At 39.8% G+C, this 22,460-nt stretch overlaps 3 protein-coding genes across 4 annotated transcripts; 2 read left to right on the forward strand and 1 right to left on the reverse strand.

The window, feature by feature from the left end:
* Window positions 1-57: 57 nt before the first annotated feature.
* LOC123867776 (abl interactor 2) lies at window positions 58-8,428 on the reverse strand. 2 transcript variants are annotated; one of them, XM_045910028.1, is made up of 9 exons: window positions 8,257-8,428; window positions 7,497-7,936; window positions 6,414-6,602; window positions 5,961-6,085; window positions 4,589-4,664; window positions 3,802-3,869; window positions 2,781-2,918; window positions 2,375-2,471; window positions 58-1,228 (listed from the first exon to the last, which is right to left on the reverse strand). In XM_045910028.1, exons 2-9 carry the CDS (start codon window positions 7,927-7,929, stop codon window positions 1,065-1,067), a joined length of 1,290 nt encoding a protein of 429 aa, XP_045765984.1. In that variant the 5' UTR covers window positions 7,930-7,936; window positions 8,257-8,428; the 3' UTR covers window positions 58-1,064. The 2 variants fall into 2 exon arrangements, with proteins under 2 accessions (XP_045765984.1, XP_045765983.1); XM_045910027.1 differs by having other exon boundaries at window positions 2,375-2,480.
* Window positions 8,429-8,625: 197 nt separating this feature from the next.
* LOC123867769 (striatin-interacting protein 1) lies at window positions 8,626-12,817 on the forward strand. The gene has a single exon (XM_045910016.1). It carries the CDS (start codon window positions 8,788-8,790, stop codon window positions 11,248-11,250), a length of 2,463 nt encoding a protein of 820 aa, XP_045765972.1. The 5' UTR covers window positions 8,626-8,787; the 3' UTR covers window positions 11,251-12,817.
* A 2,910-nt stretch (window positions 12,818-15,727) lies between these two features.
* LOC123867779 lies at window positions 15,728-20,776 on the forward strand. Its single transcript, XM_045910033.1, has 6 exons — window positions 15,728-16,087; window positions 16,550-16,753; window positions 17,841-18,022; window positions 18,797-18,999; window positions 19,648-19,898; window positions 20,629-20,776. Exons 1-6 carry the CDS (start codon window positions 15,852-15,854, stop codon window positions 20,738-20,740), a joined length of 1,188 nt encoding a protein of 395 aa, XP_045765989.1. The 5' UTR covers window positions 15,728-15,851; the 3' UTR covers window positions 20,741-20,776.
* The last annotated feature ends 1,684 nt before the right edge of the window (window positions 20,777-22,460 follow it).

The following is a 22,460-nucleotide window of genomic DNA, read 5'->3' on the forward strand; positions in this document are numbered from 1 at the left end:
GTTTCTATATAAGAAAAAACACAATTTGAGCAAGTAGAAAAATAATAAAAAACGGACTCAGTTTACGTAAATACTTTAATTAAAATTTATTACACGATTATTGGCTCAATCCGAGTAAACATTTTTAAATGAAACTGAAACGTTACTTATCTACGAATATTATGAAGAAAATACTCTAGATTCAACTACATAATAATAATTATTATTATCAAAAGTTAGAATTTTTTTTTGGTTTGTATTGTACTCGTTTAAGAGTCCAGCGAAAATTACAGTTAAATGCACTATCCTATCCTATATACTTACTATCCTATCCTCATGCACTATCCTATCCTATATACTTACTAAACTAACAATAATATTATCATTCTTGCACATTATTTATATAATACATGGTGACATAATATAGTCAAATCAAACGTTCGAGTATGGGAGCTTAATGGATGAATTGTAATAAATAAATACTTAACACAATATGTGACGTCATAAACATTTCACGTACTTTATAGTTAAACCGATAATAACTTACAATGGTTAGCAACCTTAAAACTAACAGCGGGTGTGGATTTTATGAATTTTGGAAGACCCTCTATTTAATAATTCCTAAGAAATAATTTGACATAGGCATCATCTCAATTGTATTAAGTGTAATTAATTATATTAAGTGTAATTAATTAATTATATTTATTAAAGTATACAATTAATATACTACAATAATATTGGTGTCAGAAACGGCTCTAACGATTTGAATCTTCTTCAATCTTGAGTAGAGTTTAGAAGCACTGTTCCCGAGAATGGGCTAGATATATAAGACGCACGGTTAGATATAGTTCCCGCAGCCGGTTGTGTAAAGGCACACGCCTCGTCATGGTTCCTGGGGAACAGGCCGGTATGCTTAGACACAAAGCTCGAAAATTCCCGGGAACTAGGCCGATAGTTTAGAAGCACATCACGACATTGTTCCCGAGAATGGGCTGGCCGTATAAGACGCACAAGATATAGTTCCCGCAGCAGGTTGTGTAAAGGTACACGCCTCGTCATGGTTCCCGGGGAACAGGCCAGAATGCTTAGACGCACGGCTCGACATAGTTCCCGGGGAACAGACCGGTGACGCCGTCCATGACGCCCTCCCACCAGCCGTCGTCGTTCTTCTTCAGCACGTAGATGACGGCACTCTCCTGGAATGAGAGCTCGTCCTCCTTGTCCGCGTAGTAGTCGTATATCGCCACCACTGAAACAATAACACACCACTCATCTTCTTTATTAATCCCCGACTCAAAAAGAGGGGTGTTATAAGTTTGACGTGTGTATGTCTGTGGCATCGTAGCTCCTAAACTAATGAACCGATTTAAGTTTCGTTTTTTTTTTGTTTAAAAGGTGGCTTGATTGAGAGTGTTCTTAGCTATAATCCAAAAAAATCGATTCAGCCGTTTGAAAGTTATCAGCTCCTTTCTAGTTACTGTAACCTTCACTTGTCTGGGGTGTTATAAATTTTTAATTTACACTTGTGTTTTAAGAATATGTACCAGGCTTGACCACCATGTTCACGTTAAGGCAATCAAGCTACTCAATGTAACGAAGATTGTGAGAAGACTGAAAAGGCTTAAACCTTTATAGTTTACTTCACTTTTCACTGACATTGGACAGCTTGAGCAGCTGGATCTAGAAACTTTGTAATTTTGTATCTTATGGTGGCTTTCAACTATCATCAATGAGCCACCTCATTGCTGATGTGTTTATGATGGTGGTTACACACAAATAGAACTTTCAAGGTATTAGGTATATAGTAGTATGGTACTCCGCGCTAAACGAACGGTAATCCGCGCGAAATTAACGGTAGAATACATCCAAGAGTCGAGTTTTTTTATTTTATTGCTATGGGGTGAGTATCCCGAAGAGAAATTATTATTAATTAATCATGTTACTGGGGCGCACCAGCCCTAATACTGCTCTTCCCCTCGGACGCGTCATAAAGAGACCAGCATCACCCAGGCACACTGGGAGGTTAGCTGGCTGGCACCCGCGTAGATCTACGCAACGCTCGTTGACCTCTGGCGTCAGTCAGAATGTTTTATTTGAAATACATTGCGAACTTTAAAAAATACTGGACTTTTTCTTATCAGCGTCATAAAAATAGTAGGTCAGCGTATAGTAATAGTTCATCTTGAAGGGATGTCACATCGCTGGATGTGCAAAGCCTGAGTTGTGAACATTTACGGGCCTCAAATCTGTTAATAGTCAAAGGACTAATCGCAGATGGAAGAGATATAGAGGAAAAAAATCTTGTCAGCAATCATCCATACTATCGCATGTCTTCGTTTTTGCTTGCGTTCTAAATACACTGTCTAGCTAGATTCATGTATAGATCGAAGGTTACCTTTCTCGATATAGTTCTTGGGCACCCAGCCGGGCAGGTCCTCCTCGTCGGGCACGATGGCGGGCACGGCGCCGCTGTACTGCGCGCCCAGCTTGCCCTGGAACAACTGCCTACATGTTCAACTTGTCTGCTTCCATCAGTCAAGTACAGGATATGCAATCCCATACAAAATATAACACATGACTCATGGTGCCAATGTTGAGGTTGGATCAATCTTGGATTAAGGCTCTATAATTGTTGGACTTTATTTGAATGGAAATTGCAGTTAGGATAGTTTTATTACATTTGACACAATTGCATAGCAACTGCCGAGCGACTGCGTAGTCCTATAGTTGGTAGATGGCTGCGCAGTTGTCAGTTGACTAGCCAGATCCAATATGTACATAATAGCAGTGTTGTAGTGTACCTGCATGTGGTGGCGGCCGAAGGACTCGGCGAGCTCGTCGTCGAGCGGCGGCGGCGGCAGCGGCGGCGACACGGAGCCGCCGCGCGCCGAGCCGCCGCCCGAGCCGCCCGACCCGCCCGCCGACGAAGACGACGCGCGCTGACATAAACAAGGCATTCCATAACGGTGAATCCATACATGCCGGGTTGAGCCCGGCGGCAATCGGCATGTGTGGTTCCGAGTACACTACTACCACTTTTATAAGTTTTACACCGATGTGCCTGCGCAGAGATATAATTTTTGAATGGCGCGAAAACATCTCAGCCCATCATAACACGCGTCCGCTCGCTATTAGTTGTTGCCTACGCGTCATGTTTTGGACGCGCAAATTATGAACAAGATAGCAGAATTTAGCCGATGCGACTTAAAAATAGTAAACTTATAAAAGTGGTACTACTGTAGTCGATTTCAACCTCAAAGTTTCGGACTTATTAGAAAAATAGTTTGTCACTAGTGTGGGTTAGCAGATTCTGGGCATTAACTTGGATACAAGCCCATAGGCAAATAGTTGTCGGTTAGCCGACTCTGAGCTGCAAATTGGATGAATTTCTAGCTATGTAAGTTTGTCTATAGTCTAACAAACTGTGCCACTATAGCAAACTAGACCTAAAGAGCTATCAAATTCTTGAAAAAGCGACCAACCACTGCCTAATGGGCTTTAAGCGGGCCAGCCTCACACGACGGACTTTTAAAGTTTATCCTGTTCACGCAGCATTTGATCCATCCATTTTATGCAAGAGAAATTTTATTATATTTACTTTGCTGTGCTTTGTATGTGTTTTTTCTGTACTAATTTTTTTTTTGGTGTACAATAAAAGTATTCATTTATTCATTATAATATGATGTAAAAGTCCATAGTGTATCGGAGATGGTGAAAGTGCACAGCCCCAAAGAAGAAAGAAGTGAAACTCATGACAATAAGAAGAAAACGACTCTTATTTTTGTATCTACCTATGTATGTATGTATGCACTTATTACTTACATGCCCCGGCAGACTCATAGAGTGCTGGCTATGTTCTCCATCTGATCCTATTAGTGGAGACGGCGGAGCTGAAAAACCATTTGCAATTATACAACATATTTATAGAAAATCGGTCAAGTGCGAGCTGAATGCGCACACTAAGAGTGCTGTACTTTCACCCAAGATGCACCTAACACCTACGTAGAACTCTGCAAGTTAATAACGGTCTGCGCCATCTATATGTGAATTAAACTTTTCGTGAACACGTTTTAATTTTTTTTTTTTTTGTGTGATATAACCACGAATTTCACGTTTCCGGATTTTCCCTTTACTTGTGCTATAAGACCTACCTGCCTGCCAAATTTCATGATTCTAGGTCAACGGGAAATACCCTATAGGTTTTTTCGATAGACAAGACAAACGGACAGACAGACAGACAACAAAGTGATCCTATAAGGGTTCCGATTTTCCTCTTGAGGCACGGAACCCTGAAAATTAAACAATGTATATTGCAAGCCTATGTAACGCAAGAAAAAATATTTTAATTCCCATTCAGATTTTATGAGAGCCCCCTGAAATAAAGATTTTTATAATTTTTTAAGCAATATTCGGCTAAAAGCCATCAGTTTACATATTATTTATGTTTAAATTTGAAGTAATTACGTTCAGTAGTTCAGAAGTTATGAGGCTCTGGAAGACAGAGGTATGGACGGATGGACAAGTGCAAATTCACTCAAGTAGACTCAGAGACCTTGGCTCGGTCACAAGCAGTCAAAAGTTTAGTCATATTTTTCAAATAATAACTCACGTGGCATACTGGAATGTAAGTCTTGTTGTGAATAATTGGATGGTGACTGATGCTGATTTGGGTGTACCATTCCAACCTGAAATTTTTGTTTTATTATTCTAACATTTTAGGTGAAAATAGTTTTTTTTTATCAATTTTATATCTGTATTCTCAATCTCAATATAAAATATACCAGGTGTTATTAGAACGCTAGGAAAAACGATAGTACTGAATATTACTGATAAGATACCACAAAAAAAGTGAAAAAGAAATTTAAAAATCCTGTATTTACGCTGATGCTAGAGGTCAACGAACGTTGCATAGATAGGTGCGGCATGGCATTAGGTGGCATAGTGGCATTGACACCCGAGTTGGGGGTATGAAAAATATTGAATCCCAAAAATATTACAAAACAAATAGTTACTGGTTTTGGATTGTGTTAACAGTGCTAAGTTTTCGCTAAGAGTTCTAATTACATCCTGTATATATGTCACAGCCAAAGTAATAAATCCTGATATTATATATATTATCTAGTCATTATTTATAATGTCTACCCAATTTAGATAAACTGATAATTGACACAGAATTAATCACATTAACTAGCAATTTTATATAATTTCTTCGAAGACTTGGATGATGTAATAAAACAAGTAGGTACTTACAGGTAAATATTATAAAATTATATTTCAATTTGCCTTATGCATACCTAACTATATGTGTAGCAATATTATACTGTTTTGAGACTTATTTCGTGGTTTAATGACATAATTATGTATTATAACGGGTACATAGGTTAGGTTAGGTTAGGTTAGGTTAGGTTAGGTTAGGTTAGGTTAGGTTAGGTTAGGTTAGGTTAGGTTAGGTTAGGTTAGGTTAGGTTCAAAGTTAGACCGTATTTATTACTTTGGCTAACTTTGAACCGCTATTATGAATAATATCCGGATAAAGTGATTAATTTATTACATTGTCTAGTCAATTTTGATATTATACATAATGACCAGTCATTATGTATAATAGCTATTTAATCACTATGACTGTAACATATATACAAATCTCAAACTTTTTAGTTACTATAATTAAATTATGTAGATGTTTTATTTAACACTGGGGTCCAAAAGAAATGTGAATGACGTTAGCATTGAGCAGAGATTGATCTTGCAGCTCTAGTGAGCTGTTCTGAATATGGGATGTTTTATACAATTCAATCATTGATTCTCTTCAGTCGTACGGCGACAGCTGTACAACTACTTCACACTCTTGGCACTGGACTTCGTTGCATACATTAGGTACCATCGCGCATCGCTGCTATCGCGATTTGAATATGCCTTGAGTTTCTCATTTTTTTTTTAAATGTTTCTTCCCTTTTTGAGAATTTAAGTTAAACTAGTATAACCTGTGGCTGAGCGACCGGTAGTGTGGAGTAGCCGGGCGGGCGGCGCGGGTAGTTGGGCGCGTAGTGCGACGGCACCTGCGGCGGCGCCACCGCTGGCGGCGTGCGGTATTCGCGCGACGACTTGCCTGCAATATATGCAGTTGTAAAGGATAAAATCACGACATTAGTACAAAGTTCTACATTAAGGTTGTACGCTAAAACTCGGGCGAGCGCACGCGGCTGATGCTCGCCGTGGAGATCCAAAGATTGGATGTCCGGAGCCGACACACGCGGCGGCATAGTTCTGCGGACACGTCTCCCATCGTAATAATGACTCTATTGAGTACTTTGTCGTGCAAGGCGCATAAGGTGGAGGGCAGCAGAGGGTAAGGAAGGTCACCTATGCCATCTGCTGTGCGCGTTCCCTTGCATCCCGCCACTCCAGCGTGCCCGATGCCGTTGACTACAACTCACCGAGAGTTCCTCGGCCGAGAGTGCCGGTGTTGGCGGCGGAGGCGGCGCGCACGGCCGCGGGCGGCGTAGGCGGCTTGGTGGTGGGCGCGGGCAGCGGCACGGCACCGGGCGCGGAGCCCGAGCGGCGGCCGCGCGGCGTACCCGTGCCACCACCGCTCCAGCGCGCGCCGTGCCCGATGTCGTCCAGAGCTGCAAGCAGGTCAACCCTATATCTGGTATCCACATGATAAGTCCAAAAATCTGATTTTATCAATGACTTCTATTTAGTACCACAGGATGTCGAATTTTTTTTCAATTAAGTATTTGAAAAAAAAAAAAAAAAAAGTATTTGAAACAAAAAATTTTTAGGCCACAACTCATTTTAGCTTACAACTTGACATTCATGGTATGCTGATTTCTATAGCTTTATAGATTTCGGTTTCAAATAGCTCTTCTACTTAATTCAGGTGATGAATTTAAACTCTTACCAGAAATAGCCAGAAATGTACATAACATTATTGCAAATAATTACAAAAGGACTTTCCCTAATATTGATATAGATTTTACGCTCGCTTCGCTTGCGCTTTTACTGCATATCGCTTGATATTCGGAACTTCATGGATTTACGTTTTTAAAAATCCCTTGGGAACTCTTTGTTTTTGCAGGATAAAAATATCAGAAAAGTAGAGTGAGGAAATTTAAAACAATTTTTTATGGCTGAACTTGTTAATGTTTCGCTTTTTGATCTGTATTGAACAAAAAAATTGTGCTTGCTATGCTCACACTCCTATATTTTCTTATTGTGTTCTATATTGCTATCAAATTGAAACTTAAAATTCCATCAACTAACCATAATTCGCCCCATCAAATCGAGCCTTCTATTCACTGTGATGTTAATAAAAACAAATAAAATCATGATTTTTATTTGGTTATTCTCTTCAATAATGAATTCTAGCTCCATAAACTACCACTATACAAAACTACATCATTTTATTACTACAGTCCAAGATCCTATTATGGACATTTATGGCACTTTGTACATACAAGAAAACTCACTGCATGGCAATACTAATTATATTATTTCACTTATAATGAAAAACATACCTGAGTAATCAATGCTCTTCCTAACATATTTTATGGGCTTTTCAGGATTAGCTGGTGCAATGATTTTATACTGCCTATTTGTCACCTTGTTCGCAGTTAACACACCAATCTCTCTTCTAGCCACTTTTTCCTTATGAATTGAAACTGTTTGGGCGATATGGTTCATCTGACCTTCCATCTCTGCTAACTGCATAGTCTGCAACTCTAATAACTGAAGGAAATTGTAGGCAAGTGTGTTAATTTGATAAGCCACACTGGCTAGGGACTGTGTGGTGTAGTTTTTGGTACTTTCCAATGCAAGCCTTTTGTTTTCCGATTGGAAGTAATTCGCTTCACAGTACTCTGCCACTCTCTCGAGATTTGTGTGGCTGTCAGTCAAGTGGTTTCGACCTTCAGGTATGTCTGTTTGGAGTAACGCAGCTAATTCGGCCATTTTGAGGCTGAAAATAAAAGTTACCTCCACAATTAAGTGAATAATTAACAATTTATGTACCTACGCACTTTCGACGCAAGGAATTGCCAAGCGACCTCTAGCTCATAGGCAACTACCTAATTGTAATTCTTGGTAGGTAAGTAAATAATTAACAAACCAATGTTGCTAAAAACCAGGAACGGATATGTAGCAACTATATAAGGATTATAATGATTTCAAGTAATATAGAGAGAAGCAGAGTGAAGTATGAAAATAATAACTTCCTGCTGTGAACTATTGCAGTTATGGTGCGATTCTGATTATATAAAATTCATATGTTTTTAATACCTTTTCGTAATTTACTACTGAATAATTACACGAAACGAGAAAGTAGTTATACGTTAAACAAATGTAAAAAAGAACACAATTTTTCACAAACACTCCAAGCAAGTTGCAACGCCATCTTACTCACAGATCTTACTCTTAGGAGTTACCACAGAGTACAGATAACTATTATATACTCGGGAGTTACGTTACGCCCTACAATCCGACAGGCGACAAGGCTCTTTTGGCACTTGACTGAGTGGGCTGTTGTAGCTTTATGCGATAGAGATGTTACCTACTCACTGCTCTTGTGAGTGGTGCTGATCAGTGTCTCCTCATTTCAGTGTTTCAAGTTAGAACCCAGAGCCGTAAAACCAGTTAATTAAAAAAAAAGTGGTCTGTCAATCACAATGTACTCTGTGGTTTCAATGTGTGCGATTAAAAAATCAAAAATCCAAAAGATCCAAAATTACTACATACATTACAACAAATTTCTAATTTTGTAGCTGTTTGTTGCAATAATATGTAATAAATAAATACATTTCAATAAAGTGTATGATGATGGGAACTAACGGCAATGGTCGCCGCGGCGGCACAAAATTACCCGACGTACGTCGACCTATGGAAGAAGGTGACTGTGTGGACATGGAAAGTCCGGAGCTTGATTTTGTTTATGACGACTGCGACACCCAAGCGAATGAGATAGCTGAATTGTACAGCTACACTGAACATCCGGAATTTCAATATAACGTGAAAGCTTTCGAGGAAATCATGGAAGAGTTCAATTACCCACCCAGTTGGCAGAGACTGACATACAAACAACACCGCACTGTTATCATGAAGCTCTTGGAGCATTTGGATGTTGCTGTGACCGAAATTCGAATGCGGGCGACGAGGTGTATACTGTACTTGGCGCAAGGCTGCTGGGCCGAGATGCAGTCGGATGCAGAGCAAGCAAGCTGGGCCCGTCTTAATATAATGACTTTGTATGATATGGGAACCTTTGCCGCTTTTGTTGAATTGCTAAATCTCGAAATAGTGAGGAGTAATGCTGCAGTAGCATCTCGGAAGCTGGCCGAATCGCTTGCAGACTCTACAAATCTAAGAGTCATTCTTTCCGTTTTGTATCTCATAACTGAACATATGAGAACTGAAAAGGATAATCCAGATTCAGAGTACTTACATCTTGTGAAAACATTCAAGGAAGAGATAGGATCACCCTTTGGAGAAGAAATGTTGCCTGTAAAACTTCTAGGGATGGTGACACAACTGTGTGCAGGTACTACTCCACATTTTCCTATGAAGAAAGTGTTATTGCTTCTATGGAAGATATTGCTTGTCTACTTAGGTGGCTCAAAACAGTTGAAAGAGCGAAAAGCCAGGCTTCGTGAGAAATATGGCTTACCACCTGTGACTGAAGACACTCTTGAAATTATAAAGAGCATGCGTTCAAGCTCCCCCCCTCCTAGTGCTGCAGATATGATAGAGAATCAAAACCCTGGGCAGAGAAAATTGAAGGAGAATGAACGTGCGCTCCGTAGACAGACATTCATGAAACAAACATCCTTAGATGAATCTGATGAGCAAATTTTTGTTGACAAAGAAGAAACTGGCAATGGATCTGAGGATTACTCAATGGAGTTCCAGTCTATGTCATCTGATAATATCCAAAATGCCAATACAAATCCGAATTGTCCATATTACATGTATATCAAACGTTTTGATAGCCCTCCTCCGCCTCCACCACTACCTAGAAGCCTGCCCTGGAAATCTAAGGTTCGTCAAAAAGATATTGACATGTTTTTAGACAATGTAAGGATAAAATTTGTGGGGTTCTCTCTTCCTGGTGACAGGCAGACCATTGCTGGCTTACCCCAACCTATTCACGAGGGTATAGAGATATTGAAGAAGCATATGTATACGAGTCTTGCAGAAGTCCAAGCGGAAAGAGAATATGAAATTGCTAGAAGTCCTTTAACCAGAGGGGAAGGAGAAGTTGAAGAGACTGAGGCGGAAATTCTGTATAAAGCTATGCTACCCAATCTTCCCCAGTATATGATAGCCCTCCTCAAAATTCTTCTAGCTGCTACTCCCACATCCACAGCTAAAACTTACTCTATGAACATAATGGCTGACGTGCTGCCTGAAGAAATGCCCATGACTGTACTGCAATCATTAAAACTCGGTTTAGATGTAAACAGACACAAAGAAATTATTGTTAAATCAGTCACAGCCATACTATTGTTGCTGTTAAAACATTTTAAATTAAATCATGTGTACCAATTCGAATTCATGTCTCAGCATCTTGTATTTGCCAACTGCATGCCTTTGGTGCTGAAGTTTTTTAATCAGAACATTTTGTCTTATATTGGAGCAAAAAACTCAATACCAATTTGTGACTTCCCCGCTTGTGTCATAGGTGAACAGCCCGAGCTTACCAAAGAATGTTTGGATATAGGAGACACATCAGTTCCATATTCTTGGAGAAATGTCTTTTCGTGTATAAATCTATTAAGGATTTTAAATAAATTGACAAAATGGAAGAATGCAAGAATCATGATGCTCGTTGTATTTAAAAGTGCTCCGATTTTGAAACGTACCCTAAAAGTAAGACATGCTTTAATGCAGTTCTATGTCTTGAAATTGCTAAAGATGCAAACAAAATACTTGGGACGACAATGGAGGAAAACCAATATGAAAACTATAAGCGCTATATACTCTAAAGTTCGTCACAGGTTAAATGACGATTGGGCTTTTGGAAATGAAGTTGATGCTCGACCTTGGGATTTTCAAGATGAAGAATGCGCATTGAGAGTCAGTGTTGATCGTTTCAATCAAAGGAGATATGGCTCTGGAGTGGATCCTGAGGGTGAACTGACACCGGTTGATACAGATATTAATAGTGTACTAGACACAAATTTAGAACTCGATGAGGAATTCAAAGTAAACTATGAATTGTGGCTCGAGCAAGAGGTATATAATAATGAAATTGATTGGGATGTTTTACTCTCTACATGAAGATATATGCGTTATAATGTAGTGGACATTGGCGCTGATTCTGTTGTCTTTCTCTAAACTAAATTTAGAGTATCTGCATTCTTTTTCATTTAATATTGCTAAAAAAGGATTGAACATGAACTTTATATTTAAAGACTTATTGTTTTAGCCACTAACTTTAGGATAGATTTTAACAAGCAACATTTTATATTTATTTACATAGATATTAGAGATTTAAATGTGATGTTTATTGAAATGGAAAATATTTTAATCCACAATTTTGGGTCAGAAATCATGGATAAAAATATCCCTACGTTTATGTATCATTTGTATGTCTGTATGTTTATGTATACATTAGGTAGCTATTGGTATTTTGCATTTTTATCTAAAAATTGACGCAAAGGTCCAAGTTAAAAAAATGCATTAAATGTTTGCATACTACGGCTGTTATTGGTTTGAACTTTGTACAGACAGGCGTTTGAACAATGATATCTGTGTCTGTACAATTAATACTCTTTTATGTTGTGACGTGACAGATCGGAGTTATACATTTTACACTAGAGTTGCCTGCTACTTCAGCAGATAAGTTTTTTAAAAATCCTGTGTTAACTGATTTTTAAGCTATTGCATATTTGGGATAAAATGTCCATCTCAGGGATGCAAGTTATCTCATTAGTCGTTAGGTATCAAATGTTGTCGAAATCGATTAAGCGAATGGGCCGTGAAAATGTAACACAAAGACAGATATGCATAACATAATAGTGCATCTGCATCCCCTAATGTTAATTAATAAATTACTGATTACTGCGTTAGTTAATAAATTCATTGTAAGTGAATGTGCATTGTGCATGTGAGATGCACTTATAGCGGGTGAATGCTACATTAGTCAACGGCTGTTTTAATCGTCGATATTTTATACACATAGCAAAATGTACGTTAAAAGGACTAGTTGCATAAAATTATGTTAGAACGTTAGGGCCAGTTAGGCTACGGTTACCGTTAAACTTTGATGATCGAAAAAAAAAAAAGTAAAAATGGGTTGCACTTAAGTCAGTATTTATACCACTGTGATTAAGATGAAAGGTAAAATTTTGGTCCAGACTCCAGAGTTTACTAAATAACCCTGACTTTTTACCTTTTACTCACGTTCGAAAGTTAATTAACGTTAACCGTGGCATACCATTATCCTGGCCCTAGAAACTACCTATTTTCATGTGGGTACGTTATGTGTACGATACGATACGTAGGTACGACTTTATAATAGCTAGAAGATTAAGTCATAGCGTATCTTCGGCTATCATTTTAATATATTTTGTTTATGTTGCATGCTCGTAAAATTATCCCTAATATATCCTGTGTTAACTAAAATATTATGATGAAATTATATTTTACATACGTATTTACCCAATGATATTTAAGGCCTTAGTGTTACTTCTAAGTTCTAGTTTTGCCGTAGTAGGTAAATGTGTCATTTAGTAGTGCGCGCAAAACTATTATATACAAATGACGACTGCGCAATGCATTGTACAAATAAAGTTGAAAACTGAAACCCGACTGCGATCGTCTTAATAAACGCTGAAATATTATAGTCAAATTATTTTTCTGTCGCTTGGTATATTTTAATATTGTAGTAGATTTATATTTGTGAGCTCAGAATTTTCTTCTCTTTCATTTGACATCCCACTCAATACAAAAAATAAATAAATTTGGAGACCCCTACTTTTTTTTGATCCGTTAGGTCATTTTTTTCGTATAGAATAAGCCTATGTCACCCGGTCCTTTACAACGAATCAATTGACACATCATTCATCAAAATCGGTCCAATAGTTTAGGCGCTACGGTGGAACACACAGAATCTGGATACATACATACATAGATTGCAAAAATCATAATCCTTTGCCGCAGTCGGGTAAAAAAAGATTTCAGCTGGGCTCCTGTACCTATTGAAATTCTAACGTCGCTGGCCGAAGCGGCGTCCAGCCGACTGATACCCATACACCGTCAAGTTTCCTGAACGCCTTCAATACTCAAGTCCGCTGCAAACCGGTTGACGGTATATGCAACCGTGCCGCGTCCGTGATGTGCAGGCTAATGAGTAGTACCAACACTCTTCTCAGCGCATTGGCCAGGAAACTAGATAGTCCTCTGGGGGGGTGCGCACATATGCGCCAAGAGGCTCCCTGGGGCTTTTTAGTTATAGTTTTAGTTATAGAATTAGTTGTTAAGCTAGAAATAAGTACCTACTAACATACTAACACAATTATGGGTCTAATGGCCTGAAATAAAAGTTTATTTATTTTATTTTATTTATATGGCCAGCGGTGGTCTATTGCCCGTATTCACAATCAATACTATGAGGTCTCATAGTGCGCTCGAACGCACAGGGTAGGTTCCACCAATCAGATGACTGTGTCACGTCAATTTACAATGATGTGATTGGTGGAACCTACACTGCGAGAGAGCACTGTGAGACCTCATAGTAATGATTGTGAATACGGGTATATGACCTGCAAACCGTTATGTTGCAAATGCAACTACAGATTAGACTACTTGTTTTGCGCGCACTATTTAGTATATAGATAGAGAAGAACAGAGCCAGAGAAGTGTGAAAAAGCGAAGGTCGTGATTCATACTTTGACGCTCTCTGGTGTCCCGTTCTTTAATTTGAAAACTTAAGGGCGTCTTATTTCGTCAGTAAGTGCCTAGTACGATTTTAACTAGGGCCTCATGAAGTCATGGCAAATGAAATAATTATGTAAAGTTAAATGAAATAAAACTTGAATGTGATTAAATTATTATTATAGTCAGTCGATATGATGAGAATTAAAAATAAATTGTGTAAGATTTTTAAAAACCTAACTGTAAATTCATATAAAACACATATACCTAAGGCGTTAGCTTAAAATGTTTATTAGGTAGGTATACGTCTTCATAATATGATATTGTAACAACTTACCTAATAGCTAATAGCTATTGCCGTTTAAATAAAAGAGTTTTAAACGTACAGCCGTTTTTCCTTTTGAATTATTTCACTTCAGTATTTTGCCCTTATGAAATGACTGACCCACGCTATTACTTATTAATTAGATGATACCCGCAGCTTCTCTCGCGTGGATTTAGGTTTTTAAAAATCGAGTGGGAACTTTTGATTTTCTTGGACAAAAGTAGCATATCCTTAATAGCCCGTTCCCGGGATGCAAAGTATTTTTGTACCAAATTTCGTAAAAAAATTGGTTGTCTGTAAAGTCGGTTTACTGACGATAGTTGAACGTGACAACAAAGGCCGATTGTGCTTCTTTGTCGCTCGTTCCGCGCTCTCGCTTGCACTTCAAGCCTTACATGGAACGCCTCAGAGCGAGGTAACGCCGCATGAGTCATGTTTTTTCGTGCGTGCAGCCGGCTCTATCAAATTATAAGACGTTGTCACGTCAAAAACGGATGATCCTTTAAAAAGCTCGTGGGATCACCAGCATTTCTCTGTAATGTTCTCAAAGGTGCATTACGTCCGCCAACCCGGACTTGGCCTGCGCGCAGCGTGGTCTATGGCCAATCTCTTATCATTCTGAGAGGAGCCCCGTGCTCAGTAGTGCGCCGGCGATGGGTTGATGATGATGATTACTCATAATAATATTCAAGAATAAGTATCAAGTTTGCTCTATTTTTCGTTCCAGTGCATTAGGGATTTTGAATAGCACAAGCAAGGGGCAAGCTGGGTTTGTTCTCATGTCAAACGTCGCGGCGATGACGTCAAAACATTAGTAATATCGTGTGTTATAATGAATAACGGATCCTCTTTCCGCCCTATCGAGGCACTTAAGAGCTGCAAGGGTGCGATTTCATCTACAATTACAATTACTGGTGGGTGATTTAAATTTATAGCTCCTTAGAAATTGAAAAAGAGTAGGTAGATACTATCCTACAAAAATATTAAATACTAAGTAAAGTACCTACCTATGTCGTGAACTTTCGATATTTTCTAGGAGGAGAGGCAGAGGAGTTATGAGTTATGACCTATTAATTTCCTAGATTTTTCCCTATAATAGTTTGATAATGAAAATAGGCACGAGCGAGCCAATTTTTTTAATCCATACTAATGTTATAATTGCGAAAGTGTCTGTCTGTCTGTCTGTCTGCTACCTTTTCACGGCCGATTCTGACGAAATTTGGTACAGGGTCAGCATATATCCCGGGGACATAGGCTACTTTCAAAATGGGAAAATCAAAGAGTTCCCACGGGATTCCTAAAAAGGCATCCGCTTAACCGATTTGAATGAAATTTGGGGTAGGTACCTAGGTATAAATAAGAGCTTACGTCCCTGTAATTGACATAGGCAACTTTTTATCGCGGAAAATCAAACAGTTCCCACGGAATCTTTAAAAACCTAAATCCACGCGGACGAAGTCGCGGGCATCCTCTAGTTAGAATATTAAAAAAAAAATTCACTGCCATGTTAGGTACGTGTGTCTGCGTCTACTAGTACTTGCGTTAACAGTTAGAATTGTGATACAATCTGAATGCTGAAGAATTTTCTGCTCTATAACCCGTGTAATCTTCCCATTTAACTTGCAAGTTCAACTTTGATGCCATTTTCACCGCATCTCTTTGACGATACTGTCGCGAAATGTCGTATAAATCGGTCATGACATGGGTATTCATTTTGAAAGTGTTAAAAGTTTCCACAAAAGTGTTTGAGGACGAGTTAAACATAAATGATATTCTGCGCACGGACCTCATGCCAACGTTTTTTATGATCGACGAAGACAGCAAACAAAATGTAAGCGATATCTCAACGAGCAAACAAACGCCGTTCGTTAATGGATCGATTGACGCGGCGTTGTCTACCCTCAATTTTCATAGGTAGGTAGACATTTAAAGTAGAACTACTTTTATCCGACTGCGATGAAGCCCATAAGGCTCCACCAATCACAGTGCACAATCAAGCAATCAAGGCACAGTGTAGGTTCCACCAATCATATTACTGTATCACGTCAATTTACAATGATCTGATTGGTGGAACTTACACTATGCGTTCGAGCGCACTGTGAGACCTCATAGTAATGATTGTGAATACGGCCGTTAATATCACTTGCCTTAACGTTGAAGGAAAACATTGTGAGGAAACCTGCATGCTGAGAGTTCTCCATAATGTTCTCAAAGGTGTGTGAAGTCTGCCAATCCGCACTTCACCAGGGTGCTCCATTCTCATTCTGAGAAGAGAGCCATGCTCTGTAGTGAGGCGGTGATGGATTGACGATGAAGAGAATTATTTATGTATGTAATTGAAGTAAGAATAATAGGTAGGAATTCTTTTTTTTTTAGAAAAATGATGAACGAATATCAGTGTAGGAACTACCTCGCAGAACAGATACTAAGTGAAATGGGCAAAAGTGTGCTACAGAATCGGGTCGGTAAGCCGTACGACAGTGACCGTGGAAACAATCTATTTGCCCGCCGCTCTCAGGACGTACGAAGCAACTTCATGTACGACCCCGGTTCGATGAACTATCAAGAATGGTTGGCTAAGTAAGATTGGTTTCATTCTTATTTACAAGTTTTGAGGCAAAGCTTATGAACGGTAGGTAGTTTGAAGAACTTCCTGACGCACAAAAGGTGTAAGTCTGAGGGCATACGATGCGTTTCCGGTGCGTTGCGGCACCGCACATTTGAGTATTGGGTGCCAAACGGTCACTGAGTTTCCGCTCTGGAAAAAAGTAAGAGCGAGGCCCCATTAGTGCGTTGCGCTGCGTTGCGTCGTCGCAGCGTCGTCGCTGCGTCGGTTTCCATATATTTTTTACGACATGACCCATTAGACCGTAGCGTCGTCGTTAACATAATGAGTGAGCAGGAGATTGATATAGATTTTCTCATATCCTTGGTCCAAGAAAGACCCATTATATGGGATAAATCATCATGTTGCTGCGACGCTCTTGCGCTGCGATATGGTGCGTCGTCGCAACGCAGGTGTGGCATACAATGTGCTGTTCCGTTGCGACGACGCGACGCAACGCAGCGCAACGCACTAATGGGGCCTCGCTCTAAGGCGTTGCAACGCACCACTCCTCCCCGTTTCGTCTCTCTGGACCCAAGCCCGTTGTCCGTGCGGTGCGGCGCCGTACGAGCGTATCGTATGGTATGTTACAGCGATTGATTTAGGTACGGTTCAGGCGGTTCACCGCTAACGCAACGCATCGTATGGTTTCACTAACGAATAAACGCTGCGGTGAAACGCAGCTCATTGGTTGGAGAGCGTTATTATAATTGGCCTTATGAGTGAGCTAGACAAAACGGTGCAAATCGAGAATAATGTTTAGCAACATGATTTAACAGAATAATTCTGTCGATTCGCTTCCGTCGGATATGCATAAACGACACCTTGCAGCCCTTTTAATCTATGCTGACATTTTGCTTGATTTCTATCGAAGTCCCTGTGGAAGAAACATGTGATAAGTATTATGTACCTACCAGATCTGTAATGTGTATAATAGACGCCTTTAAATTACTGCAACTTCAAGGGCCATTAGACATTTTGCTAAAGTGCGTTATAATATTATTAGGTGTGTATTTTATTCTTAGTTTTGTGTTTATAATCTGCCCCATTATCATCTTTCAGGGTGATGGCTCTGAACGATGTATACCAGCATTACAACAGGTCTTTAACTCCACCTTACAACACTACACAGTCAGAACCCTCGATAGATCGTCCACAATCCAGAGAAGGATATGAAGTGGTGGAAGGTGTTGAGATGACGCTTGGAGATTCCGATGGACTTATGTATGAAGTTTCTAAACATGGTAAGTACCAATACCTACCTTCCCTGACAGTTTTGACATATCTAGAATCTAGATTCCTACTTCTTCAAATTGTTAGGCTAGACTTATTCCTTACTTATGTCGACGCCAAATGGCTATATGCTGCCACTTCATTGGACTGAAAAAAGTTCCGGTAAATCATTCACGGCAATGTGCAATGAAATGGCTGAACGAATAAGTTTAAACTTTATGTCTTACTCTTCTTACTTACCTATAAGTAGGCGAGATTTAAGCTGAGATCTCTTAGAGCGTACCTATTTTAACTTTGCTTGGCAACAGTCATGCCTTAAAAAAGCAATGATGAGGTCTAAGATGGAGGGCGCCTAGAAATCACTCTTGCCTTGAAGGTGTTTAAAAAGTCATACGTGGCAGGAAACACTGTCACCGAATGGCTGTTCCAAACCTTACCGGTTCGTATATCAGGAACGTTGAGCAAAACCGTTTAAATATCTACATATTGGTAGGTACTGATTCTGTTGGCAACTAAATTTTAGAGTATTCGCATCCTCTTCTTACTAATGTAATATGAAAAGGACTGTCAAAACCCGTGACTTTAGCGGCCAGTCGCGAGCCTATTGTTTAGCGTGCACTAAAATTTAGAGTCTTTAAATGTAAAATTCATGTTCCATCCCTTTTCAACAATATTAAAAGGAGGAGGATGCAGAATGCAGATACTCAAATTTAGTTTAGAGAAAGACAACAGAATCGACGCCAATGTGTGTTAACACAACAACTCATGCACGTAATTTTCCTTAGGTGGTGGTTACGAGTACGGAATGCCGCCGCCGCCGCCGCCGCTGTACCAGCACCCCTCCTCTCATGACATCCACGAGGAATACGGCGTGGAGCGGGAGTCGCATGGCTTGGGCATTGCTGATCTCTTCGATATATCTCTCACTGGGATCGCTTTCTTGTCTTTCGGCATGTTTATACTGCAAGTTCTTATGTGCATAACAATGGTATGTCTTTTAGATCGATACTTTCCTATATTGTTTTGGATTTTTAGGGTTCCGTACCTCAAAAGGAAAAACGGAACCCTTATAGGATCACTTTGTTGTTGTCTGTCTGTCTGTCTGTCTGTCAAGAAACCTATAGGGTACTTCCCGTTGACCTAGAATCATGAAATTTGGCAGGTACGTAGGTCTTATCGCACAAGTACAGGAATAAATCTGAAAACCCCGAATTTGTGGGGTTATCATTAAAAAAAATGTGTTTCAATTTTCAAAGTATAGGTACCTACCTACCTAAGGTAGGTATTTGATAGGTAGGGTGTGATTAAATTCAAAGTACAAACAGAAAAATAAGTAGGTACCTATTATTATTGTTAATCGAACCTTCGAAAAAAACAACCGTCAAGTTTTTTACTGGTTCTTTTCGATAGGGAAGGGTCTTCTGCAGCAGTAGTATATGCATTTTACGAGTTTAAAAGTTTATTCGAATGAAAAATATTATTTCTATTAATATTAGGTATATTAACCTGCTTATTAGGTACCTACCATGGAACCATGACATAGCTGACTCTAAATTCTGAATTCTGTGCACTATTATAGTACGGGATATACCTACGTATTACCTTATATTGGTATTAACTTTGGTTGTGATTACAGAACCAACAGCCGACTCAAGTAATGCAAGTGGTAGACAATACTGACACAGTCAACGTGGACGACGTTTTCCGAGTTAGGAGAGAAACTGAACCGCGTCGCCGATCTGTTTCTACCCTCAACAGTCTGGCTCGTCACGCTTTAATGGCTATAAAACCTCAATCCTTGGAATGCCTGTACCGTACTTTATGCTTGGGGAATAAACATGCAAGAAACATTGGTGATAGCAACAAATATTGGCTACCTTTGTGGCAGTAAGTATGAAATTTATCGTCGTAGACAAGCGATCACTGGAAATAGTTACCAACTCGTCATTCAAGGCCGCAAAGTTGTTATTAACCCCCGACCCAAAAAGAGGGGTGTTATAAGTTCGACGTGTGTATCTGTCTGTGGCATCGTAGCTCCTAAACTAATGAACCGATTTTAATTTAGTTTTTTTTTGTTTGAAAGGTGCTTCCATCTTTGACTGCATCATCACTTACCACCAGGTGAGATTGCAGTCAAGGGCTAACTTGTATCTGATTAAAAAAACCTTTGAGAACATTATGGAGAACTCTCAGGTATGTACATTTCCTCAAGATATTTTCCTTCACCATTGTTTCATTGCTTAAAACGCACGTATGCCTCCGAAAAGTTGAGGTGCGTGCCCAGGATCGAACCCCCGACCTCCCGAATAGATGGTAGATGTCTTAACTACTAGGCTTTCACCGCTCTAGTTTAGTTAGTTAGGTTAATTTCCTACTATCAGCTTGTTTTATAAGAGTTTTAAATGAGCAGGCGGTAATCACTTAACACCTGATGTCAAGTGATTACCGCTGCCCATGATCATTTGCAACAACAGAGGAACCGCGCGCCGATGCGTTACCGGCCTTTCAGGAATTTGTTGGTCCGCCCCTTGAATAACCCCATGTTGTAATCTAGGGAACACCGCCGATGACTAACAGCGTGTTTTATAAGAGGTTTAAAGAATCTGTATTTTTTTAGTGCCGGTGTAGCATGGAGTCGCGGCGGTGTGCTCGGTGCTTTGCGCGCGGCCGCCCTGGGGCTCGGCGATGCGGATTGCAACGAAATATATCCTAAAAAACAATGTATTTAATTTACGACTCGTACTCATTACCTAATGGTAATAATATAAGGGTACTATTGTGTGGTACGCGACAGGTCGAGATGACAATCGGGGTATGAAGCGGGGAGGACGCCCCGCACACCCGCACGTTACCCGCGTTATCCCGCACCGGGGTTAGCGCGAGGGCTGTACGGGTGTGCGGGGCGATCCCACCCCGATTGCCATCTTAGGGCCGGCGCACATATGGTGGAGCGCAGCGCAGAGCATGCCCGCGAAGTTTTCTAATCGTGTGACACATTACGCGAATTTCTACCAGACAATGCGTGAGCACGCGCGGGACTGCGCGCGGATGCGCTAGTATCCGCACAATTGATTTTAGATATTATTTCAATGAGGACAATGTCGATAATATTTTGACTGTGAAACATACTCTGTGCTGCGCTCCGCCATATGTGCGCCGACCCTTAACCTAACGCGTACCTACCCACTATGTATTTTATGATAGGTCGACTTTATTTTTTTGGGTGTAAACGGCAAATAGAAATAAAGAATGGTAAGATTTGTACATATCGTTTATTTTCATTTTCATTACCGCATCATTCTTATTCGTAATTATTACATAATTTTAAACCTACTTACGCTCATATACATACCTATTATATAGCGCATATTTATATAACTATACATAAACCTAAATAAATTAAAAACTTTATTTATCTATTATTAATACAATTTGTAATCCATTTAAAATATTTTATTTATGTAGGTGTATTAATGTTACGGTATTTATTGCACGTAGGCTGTACTTCATAACTAATGTACCTATTGATATGTCTCACATGTCTATATTATTACGTATATCTACGAAATTCTTATCTACCTATTAGAACTAGCTAATTATGTATGAGGTATATTTACATCTATTATGGTATTATAGAAGTAGTATATATGGTATTATTGGAGCTATGGAGAGGGCTATGTTAGGAGTTCCCCTGAGGAATAAGATCCGAAATGAGGAGATTCGCAGGAGAACCAAGGTCACTGACATAGCCCAAACTATTAGCAAGCTGAAGTGGCAGTGGGCAGGCCATGCCTGTCGTAGAGGCGATGGCCGTTGGAGCCGGAAAGTCCTTGAGTGGATATCGCGTTTAAGCAAGCGTAGTGTCGGAAGCCCTCCAGCACGATGGACCGACGATATAAAGCGGCTGGCGGGAAGTGGCTGGATAAGGAAGACTGAGGACCGGGTGTGGTGGCACTCTATAGGGGAGGCTTGTGTCCAACAGTGGACATCCACAGGCTGATGATGATGATGATGATGATGATGGTATTTAGGTTACATGATGTAAATCCGACCAGCAACCCCGCCAAGTATAACTATTTTCTACTAACTAACTATTTACTAAGCCTCCGCTGTTCATCCGCACGTCCGTTCGTCCGTCTGTTTGTCAACGGCTATACTTCATGAACCGAATGAGGGAGGTCGAGAGTTGAAATTTTCACAGAAAGTGTATTGACGCTATAACAACAAATAATAGAAATTTCAATATTGCTACTACAAAAATTAAGTGTTATTCCTCGTACGATGATACGGAACCCTTCGTGTGCGAGTCCGACTCGCACTTGGCCAATTTTTTTATTTATACAATGTGTTGCTCGAGCTGCAGTAACATGCCAATATGAAATTTCAATTTTGAAGTTGGCTATAAACTGACGTAAACACTCGTAAACGGATGTAGTAGTTATAATGTTA

The sequence above is a fragment of the Maniola jurtina genome, chromosome 8, assembly GCF_905333055.1.
Source record: "Maniola jurtina chromosome 8, ilManJurt1.1, whole genome shotgun sequence".
Classification (NCBI taxonomy): domain Eukaryota; kingdom Metazoa; phylum Arthropoda; class Insecta; order Lepidoptera; family Nymphalidae; genus Maniola; species Maniola jurtina.

What these genes read in the sequence shown, in the direction of transcription:
- LOC123867779 (XM_045910033.1), top strand. Translation starts at nt 15,852, where the DNA reads ATGTCGTATAAATCGGTCATGACATGGGTATTCATTTTGAAAGTGTTA. An exon ending in TCTACCCTCAATTTTCATAG is followed by an intron (nt 16,088 to 16,549) that starts GTAGGTAGACAT and finishes TTTTTTTTTTAG; the next exon opens with AAAAATGATGAACGAATATC. An exon ending in TATTGGCTACCTTTGTGGCA is followed by an intron (nt 19,899 to 20,628) that starts GTAAGTATGAAA and finishes GTATTTTTTTAG; the next exon opens with TGCCGGTGTAGCATGGAGTC.
- LOC123867769 (XM_045910016.1), top strand. Translation starts at nt 8,788, where the DNA reads ATGATGATGGGAACTAACGGCAATGGTCGCCGCGGCGGCACAAAATTA.
- LOC123867776 (XM_045910027.1), bottom strand. Translation starts at nt 7,929, where the DNA reads ATGGCCGAATTAGCTGCGTTACTCCAAACAGACATACCTGAAGGTCGA. An exon ending in GAAGAGCATTGATTACTCAG is followed by an intron (nt 6,603 to 7,496) that starts GTATGTTTTTCA and finishes ACCTGCTTGCAG; the next exon opens with CTCTGGACGACATCGGGCAC. An exon ending in CTATGAGTCTGCCGGGGCAT is followed by an intron (nt 2,919 to 3,801) that starts GTAAGTAATAAG and finishes TGTTTATGTCAG; the next exon opens with CGCGCGTCGTCTTCGTCGGC.